Source organism: Scylla paramamosain, chromosome 13 (assembly GCF_035594125.1).
Source record: "Scylla paramamosain isolate STU-SP2022 chromosome 13, ASM3559412v1, whole genome shotgun sequence".
In the NCBI taxonomy this organism is placed as follows: Eukaryota; Metazoa; Arthropoda; class Malacostraca; order Decapoda; family Portunidae; genus Scylla; species Scylla paramamosain.
This window is the reverse complement of record NC_087163.1, coordinates 7,067,501-7,076,547: the sequence shown is the minus strand read 5'-3', so window position 1 is coordinate 7,076,547 and position 9,047 is coordinate 7,067,501. Positions and strand designations below refer to the sequence as shown.

At 40.6% G+C, this 9,047-nt stretch overlaps 1 protein-coding gene across 16 annotated transcripts in view; it reads left to right on the top strand.

The window, feature by feature from the left end:
- Positions 1-7,702: 7,702 nt before the first annotated feature.
- Positions 7,703-9,047, top strand: part of LOC135106387 (protein unc-80 homolog) — a 172,762-nt gene continuing 171,417 nt past the window's right edge. For all 16 annotated transcript variants that reach the window (XM_064015354.1, XM_064015364.1, XM_064015356.1 and 13 more), the window contains exons 1-3: positions 7,703-7,851; positions 8,117-8,340; positions 8,984-9,032. In XM_064015354.1, the coding sequence (XP_063871424.1) occupies positions 8,249-8,340; positions 8,984-9,032 (141 nt within the window). In that variant the 5' untranslated portion in view covers positions 7,703-7,851; positions 8,117-8,248. The remainder of the gene's footprint in view (positions 7,852-8,116; positions 8,341-8,983; positions 9,033-9,047) is intronic.

Here is a 9,047-nt window from a genome sequence, read left to right as displayed (position 1 = left end):
CAGCACTGGAACTTTCAATAACCGAACTGTGACCTCAGGGAACGTTTTCCACTGGGTCTCACAACACAAGGGGACAGTCACAGCCTGCCCTCTAAAGACAACTCTCTTTCTTCACACAAAACTACATGCACCTAATTACACACACATCCTTCACTCAAAATTTTAAACTAAATATGGCGACTTCTACACCAGCCTTGGATCCCCCGTCTGGGGAGGGGGCCACAAATGTCCGCAGGTCGGACTGCTCTTCTAGTATCGATCCTAAATGTCTTGACACCCCCGCCCCCCTCAACTTTTTCTTCCTTAATTTCTGCAACATTCCCGGCGTTAGCTCTAATTTTCATTCTGTAGAACACCATCTCTCCTTTATTAAATCTCATGTTCTTTTCCTCACCGAAACACAGGTGTCTGAGGCAAATGACAGTACCCATTTTCTGTTCCCTTCTACTTTCTCTATCCTCATTTTCAATCCAAAGCTGGATGTTGCGTCTATGTGCGCAACGACTTAACTTGCTCTTATACCCACGCTCTTGAATCTTCTAAATTTTCCTTCATCTGGCTACGACTACAGAGTCACTCAAACTAAATTTATTTGTGCTGTATACCTCTCACCTAACTCCTCTGACTATAAAGAATTCTTTGACTACTGAATTTCCAAACTGGAGCACATCCTGACTCTCTTCCCTTTTGTGGATATCTGTATTTTAGGACACTTCAATATTTATCTCCAGCTTTGGCTTTCCTCTCCCTTCACTGGCGAACTAGCCTTTAACTTTGCTCTCCTCCACGACCTAGAGCAACTACACCCTATTCCTCCGATCACAACTTCATATCTGTATCTTATCCTATCGCTCCAATCCCTCCTCAGGATCCCGCAAAGCGGAGGTGCCTCTGGCGTTTTGCCTCTGCTAATTGGCGGACGTGAGGAGATATTATTCTGATATTTCTTGGAATGACTTTTGCTTCCGTGTCAGAGACCTGTCTCTGCGTGCTGAGCGTATAACAGGTTTAACACAGCCAGTTCTCGTGCTATTCATGATAGAGAGGTGGCCCACAAAATGTACTTGAGCCTTCCATCACCTGAATCTCATGCACATTATATTTCTGCTCGGAATCATGCCAGGTCTGTTCTCCAGCTACCCAAAAACTCCTTCATAAATAGAGCATTAAAATCTTTCAAGATCTAATTCCCCTCGTGACTTCAGGTATCCATCCAAAAACGTCTCCAATAACTTTGCTTCTTCATCTTTCCCTCCTTTATTTCAATCTGATGGTACTACTGCCATCTCTTCTGTTTCTGAAACTGAACTCTTTGCTCAAACCATTGCTAAAAACTCCACTTTGGATGATTTAGGGTTTCTTCCTCCCTCTCCATCACCCTCCGACTGTTTCATGCTACCCATTAAGATCCTTCGCAGTGATGATTTCCATGCCCTCGCTGGCCTTAACCCTCGAAAAGTTTATGGACCTGATAGGGTCCCTCTTATTGTTCTCCGAAACTGTAGTTCTGTGCTTGCACCTTGCCTAGTCAAACTCTTCCATCTCTATCTATCAGCATCTACCTTTCCTTCTTGCTGAAAGTTTGTTTACATTCAACCTGCTCCTAAAAAAAGGTGACCGCTCTAATCCCTCAAACTATCGTCCTATTGCTTTAATTTCCTGCCTCTCTAAAGTTTTTTAATCTATCCTTAACTTCACAACCTTATATCTGATCGTCAGTATGAGTTCCGTCGAGATTACTCTACTGTGATCTTCTGGCTCTCCTTACTGACTCTTGGTCATTCTCTTTTAGGGATTTTGGTGAAACTTTTGCTGTTGCCTTAGCCATAGCAAAAGCTATGCACAAAGCTTTAATTTAATTGAATCTGGCACAAAGCTTTAATTTACAAACTACCCTCCTACGGCTTACATCTTTCTCTCTGTAACTATCTCAAGTCTCCTTTTCTGACCGTTCTATTGCTGCTGTGGTAGACGGTCATTGTTCTTTTCCTAAGTCTATTAACAGTGGCGTTCCTCAGGGTTCTGTCCTGTCACCCACTTTCTTCCTCTCATTAATGATCTAAACCAAACTTCTTGTCCTATCCACTCCTACACTAATGATACCACTCTGCACTTTTCCACGTCTTTTCATAGACGTCCAACCCTTCAGGAAATAAACAGCTCATGCAAGAAAGCCACAGAATACCTGACTTCTGATCTCTCTAAAATTTATGTTTGGGCAGAGCAAACTTAGTATTGTACAATGCCTCAAAAACTCACTTCTCCCATCTATCAACTCGATACAACCTTCCAGACAACTGTCCCCTCTTTTTCAATGACACTCAACTGTCCTGCTCTTCTACACTGAACATCTTCGGTCTGTCCTTTACTTATAATCTAAGCTTGAAACTTCACATCTCATATTTAGCTAAAACAGCTTCCATGAAGTTAGGCGCCAGTTTTTTCGTCTTATCAACTCCTCTCTCTAACTGACTGTCTTCAGCCTTTCTCTCATCCCCGCAATGTTGCATCTCTTGCTATCTCCCTCTATTTTCATGCTAACTGCTCTTCTGATCTTGCTAACGGCATGCGTCCCCTCCTCCAGCGTCCTCACTGCACAAGACTTTCTTCTTTCTCTCACCCCTACTCTGTCCACCTCTCTAATGCAAGAGTAAGTAACCAGTAATCTTAATCATTCATCCCTTTCTCTGGTAAACTCTGAAACTTCCAGCCTGTTTCCGTATTTCCTCCTTCCTATGACTTGAACTACTTCAAGAGGGAGGTTTCGAGGCACTTATCTTCTGCTGTTTGATTGTTCTATTTGGAATTGCTCTGGGAATTGGCATTTAAGTGGATCTTGTTTTTTTATTATTTAATTTTTTTGTTGCACTTGGCCAGTGGCCCTCTTACGTAAAAAGAAAAAAAATAGTGACATTAAACTCAACACAAATTATTCTTTAGTTAGCCTTCTAGTGCATGAGTGACAGTAAATTCAGTTAGTCTCTAGTTATTTTCCAATACATACGTGGTGGAATTAGTAAATGAGCACATCTCCTTTCCTTTCCTTCCTACGAGTAGTACACATGAATGCTACTCGTATTACAAGTGATTTATTACCGCGCTTCTTTTGTTATTTTGTGTTCAGGAGAATCTTTACGCTATCCTACAGAAGTATGTAAGTAAATTAAATACATTACTGAATAAATACATTACTGCGGAGTCTATTTATATTTTTAAGACCCTCCGGCGACTCTCAATGATCTAGATCATTAATATATATATATATATATATATATATATATATATATATATATATATATATATATATATATATATATATATATATATATATATATATATATATATATATATATATATATATATTACAAATAATAATGCCCTAAAACTGAACACTGTGGAACCCCACTAATTACTTGACCCCGCACGGATTAAGAGCCATTCGTCATAACTGTGACACCTGTTGCATAACTGTGACCTTATCCAGCCTAACAACTTCCCTTCCATCCCATGCGCCCTAACCATTCTTAAGAGCTTTTGATGGGGTTTCTTGTCGAACACAATACTCCTGTCCAGGTATAGACGTTCATAACTATCCCCATTATCTGCTGCCTCGTAAACTTTACTATAAAAACTGAACAAGTTCGTAAGGCATGACTTCCTCTTCGTGAAGTCATGCTGTGACTGATTTATCAATTTATGCGTGTCTAAATTATCCCTAATGTTCATCGCAATTAGTGATTCCATTATTTTACCTACAATTAAAGTTAAGCTGACAGGTCTATAATTCGACGTTAACGTTTTATCTCCTTCCTTAAAGATGGGTACTGTATTCGCTTGCCTCTACATTATCGATACTTCTAAATCTTGTGATTTTCTAAAGATAGTAACTAGTGGTTCACTGATCCATAAGTTTTAGTTGGATTCCTGAGCTGCTTTTGTAAGATCACGTACTGTGTCGTGGCTTCAGGCAGTTCGTCTCTCACTCATCCTTGAAACTGGTCTCATGCTGAACAATGCTTTGTATTTATAGTGAAATTGATAAAAATACGTAAATGTGAGTTTATTTATAGCCAGACTGACACCATTTTTTTGACTTCATATTTCCTCCTCCTCCTCCTCCTCCTCCTCCTCCTCCTCCTCCTCCTCCTCTTGGTTCCTTTGGTTCTATGTTGTATACCAAACAGCTTTGCAAGGACCAAAAGGTCTGTTACTGTTTGGCTTTCCTTTGTATTCCTTTGTACATATATGACCGCCTTCAACCTCCCGTCACCTTCCTTTCTTTGACCTAAAGAAAACATGACCATACATGCACACAAACTGACGACTGCATTGAACTTAACTTCCTAAACACACGCGCACACACACACACACACACAACATTTAGCATTCTAGGATATAGTTGATCCGGTCCCAGTGACAAACTTTTTCAGCCTTTCTGTCTCTTGTTCCACTATGTCCTTAGTTATGGAAATATCTATCAGCTTCCCATTCTCTTTTGCTCTAAAAATCTGATCACTATCCGGCATTTCCTGCATATAGAAAGAGATGTAACTGGAAAAGTGGAGAACAAGGAGTAGGAAGATGGAGGAAACAGAAGTAGGAAGGGGGAGGATGGAGAAAGATTAGGCGAGAAGAATGAGGAAGAGGAGGAGTAAAGTGTGTTAGTGTTTGGTAATGTGAAATAGTGCTGTCTGTTTTGCTTTTATGGAGTTTAGCTTATGTTAGACCTGTTCAAGTGGATTCGATGAATTTAATGAAGTTCAAGGAAGAGATATATGTTTAATTTCCAGTGTGTGGGGTGCTGTTTGGTGAAATCTTTGTTTTTCATTTATTTATTTATTTATTTATTTATTTATTTATCTATTTTTTATTATTATTATTATTGTTATTATTATTATTATTATTATTATTATTATTATTATCATTATTATTATTATTATTATTATTATTATTTATTTATTTGTTTATTTATTTATTTTTATTTAATTATTTCTTTTTTTTTTTTTTTTTTTTTTTAGTAAAGTATCTAAGTGAGTGTTTGGTTCTATGTTGTATAGTATGTGTAAGAGTTTGGCTTTGTTGAGTGTTGTCTGTGCAAGGGTTTGGCTGTGTGCAATGTTACCTGTGCAACTCATGTGAGTGGCTGGCTTTGTAAATTGTTGTCTGATCAAAATTTTGGTTCTGGTGGTGCTGTTTATTGGAATGTCTGAATCTGTTAACGTTTTCTATGTAAGTGTTTGGTTCTGATTTGTATTATTTGAATTGCTTGGCTTTTAGAAGTGTTACCTGTATAAATATGTGGTTTTGTGTAGTGTTGTCTGTGCAGTTTTAGTGAGTCTTTGGTTATGTAAAGAGTTGTCTGAGTAAGTGTTTGAATCTGGTAGTGTTGTCTGTGTAAGTGGTTGGTTGTGTCAGGTGATGCCTATGCAGGTTTAGTAAGTGCTTGATTCTAAGGCCCGTATCTCTAGTCTCCATTCACGAACTGTCGCTTCGTATCGTCATATCCCCGATCATTGACATTTACGCAAAAGTAACGCAAAGCAGTGGTGCCTTCAACAACAGTCATCGGGCAGTTACCCGCATCCGAAGACTGATAGCGCCAGCATGTCTGTTGAATACTTAACATTTATCGTTGTTTTCCATTGAAATGACTGTGGAAGTCTGAAAGAGTCTAAATTATTTAAATAAAACAGTGATGTAGCCTGACGAAGATAAAATAAATATCACCGAGTGATATTTATTTATTTATTTATTTATTTATTTTTTGGTAGTATATTTATTGGCCTCATCAGTGAGATCGTTTCTGAAATTGAATAAAAATGCGTATTTCTTGCCTTGCATCGTCATCCACCCTCTCCTCTTCGTCACCTTGCACCATCGCTCGGTCAAATCCCATTTTGCCTTCGCAAAGTTTGTCTTGATGCGGCAAGCATCTGCAAGCACTCTGGCTGCGCGACAGTGGCACGAAAGGTAACGTTGTTGGCCTTGAGTTCATTTGTGGTGCACTTCACCCAGACGCTGACGAATGACTCCAGAAACTGTCTTACCGAACTCTGCATCAAATATTTATCGTAAGTGAGGTCAACAAACTCTTGCACCAGGCAGATGGACTCTGGCACACACCCAGAAGCCGAGTCATTCCGCTCGCTCCCACCAGCTCCATCAGCACACGACCCTCTCCCGAAAGCTGCACGCGTTGCTCCTTCTTAAATTCCCCAACAACCAGCTCATGCCCCTCCAGGTTTGCCTGCCGGATAGAACCGAAGCCGCCAACACCCAGCAGACACCCGGTCCCCAGCTCACGTAACTGATATTATGTCAGGAATGCGACGCGACGCCGTAGGAATGACCCGTTGTCTTCCTCATCCTTGCTCTGCATTGTGCCCTTCTCTTTGTTTCTGAGAATGAACGCAGTCTTTCTTCATTGTACTACTTTTCTTCCACATCTTCCTCGTGCCTCTGGTTTCAGTTTTCTTCGTTTACTTTTCCCATGCCAGCATCAAAGGTATCATCAATATGTGGAATTGTTGAGTGCGTGACTGAAACATTTATGCAATCCACATGTGCTATATAGTTAATGCTGTGGGCAAAGTCCCTCCGTTAACGTGACGGAAGCGGGGCCCGGCGTGACATCCATGTTCCCTTGGGCGTTTCGCAGTTTCCTTTGACCCTGTCCACACTGGAGTTCTATTATCAATTTTATCTGTTATCACTGCTAGTATTTTATATATTTATTTATTTGGTTGATTGATCAATTAACTATTAAATTATTTGTTGTTTCATTTATTTATTTATTTATTTATTTATTTATTTATTTATTTATCTGCTTTTATTTAATTTATTGTTTTACTTGTTTTCGGATCTGTTTACTTATTTATTTATTTTGCATAACAGAGTTACGCTGCTGTATCCTGTTCGTGTGTCTGTATCCGGTTTATGAGCGGTGCAATAATCAGTTTGTCTGTAAATCATTAGATAGTTCACTTATTGCATGTTCCTGGAGTGTGACTAATGTGTATTGATGTAGCTAGGAGAGTATACGTGGTTATGCACTCAATGAGAATCACGTTCCTCCAAGGCTGCATTAACATATCCAAGTGTACAAGAATTATACAAAACGCTGGGCAGTCTTCCCAGATTGCACGCACGAAGCCTGAACCACTTTTGACTTCCCGGAATGCAGCAACTGTGTGTAGTGTGCACACCTAAGTAATGACGCCACCAAAGTAAAGTTGTCTCTTAAGAGTGTCTGGAAAAAAAAAAAAAAAAAGAATCCTGCCTCACCATCGTGTTTATGACATCAGCGTAATCAGGTGGAAAAAGTCAGACGTTCTCGCGGGCATACAAACTTATACTAATTGAAACCCGCACTTTCTTCATGCTTGCTAATGCTATTTTATTTTAGTCCCGGCGTGTGAATCTCGAGAGGGTAATAAAACCAAATTTTAAGCAAACATTGCTTATTTTTCTCTCCAAATAGATATTGCTTCCACACTAAACTTAAAGCACGAGGAAGTGAGGCGGGCGTCTCCCGAAGAAAACAGAGATGTGTAGTTCCCAGTGACCTCGTCCCGCCCCGCCCCAGCAGTAATGGCACAATAGTTCAGGCAGTCGATGGGCGGCAGCAGGGAGATCACCAGGAGTAGGGACGTAAGAAGGAAAATCAAATTAACGTTTGGCGTGTAACTCAAAATATAATGAAGCAAATCCTCCAGTGATTCATTGCTCGATACTAGCCTGCTGTCTAAATATTACCACTGAGAATGCGCAGGAAGGGAGCCCCGGGAGTTTGTAACGCTGGCCAGCATCCCTCCGTCAGTCGCTTCCGCCCCCTCGGCGGAGAAGGGCTGTGTAAGTGGTGGCGCTGCCAGGCACGGAATATAAATCTCCGTATTGTACCCCATAACGACGATTGAAATTACGTGCTCGCTCACATTTTCATGCACAAGTGTGCGAGTGTCTGTAATAGTGATACGTGATGAATGGCCTCATGGTTTATGTTCAGTATGTAGAACGTGCTTCCATTTATAAGTGGTGAGTGGGTAGATGTTATTCACACCTCGAATATTTACGAGCTTAAAACAACCGTGTTCTTTCCTCTTCCATTGAAAATCAGAATGAAGAAAGGATGTAAATAACATAGGCAGCCACGACCCACGCCTGAGCACATCCCCCGGAAGCATCTGAGTGCCTGAGGAAGGAGATTGCCCGGCTCTCCCAGCACACTGACGAAGTTGCTGACGGAGGGATGGGGAAGAGGAAGTGTTCAGACGAGGAGTGGGAGAGGGAGGAGCTGGCGGTCCCTCTTCCTATACAAACTTTCCTGTGGCGCCAGAGCAGGTGAGAGGGGAAGGTGGTGGTGAGAAGGTGAAATGGGGAGGGAGAGGGGAGAGTTACTGAAGATCGAAAGATAAACGTGAACGTGTCCGGAATGTATGAGTGGTGAAGACGTCAACGGAGAGATAAACTTAGTAAAAATGCGCGAAATATGACGGGAATTAGAAGAGAGAGAGAGAGAGAGAGAGAGAGAGAGAGAGAGAGAGAGAGAGAGAGAGAGAGAGAGAGAGAGAATATTAAAGGGAGAAGTAACATCACCAAATATTTACTTAACCTTGTTGACTTTGGAAGGTGGTGGTTCAAGGACGTATCTATATTTGTAGGAATATCAAGTCACACCTCAGTATTGTAAGGGACAGTTTATAGTCCGAGAAAGTTAACTTAGGGCTCTAACATAATCAGTCCTCAGTTTGTTAGCCTTTGAAACCTTGTAGAAAAACCTAAAGAACTTGATATGCAGTGTGGTTTAGTGGCTTACAAGAATGACAGATTGTGGAACCGATCCTAAGACTTAAACTTACTCGTATTTAGTAAAAATAATTAATGTATGCAGCTATAAACGACCATGACAATTACTAATGGAGATATTTATTTTTTTTTAAGATTCTATGACTTTACTTATATGTTCCCGCGTCTTTCCTTGCAGTCCCTTCATCAGACCTAAATTAGGGAAGCTGCACGAGGCCACCTGTATGGTAAGGAATGGCTTT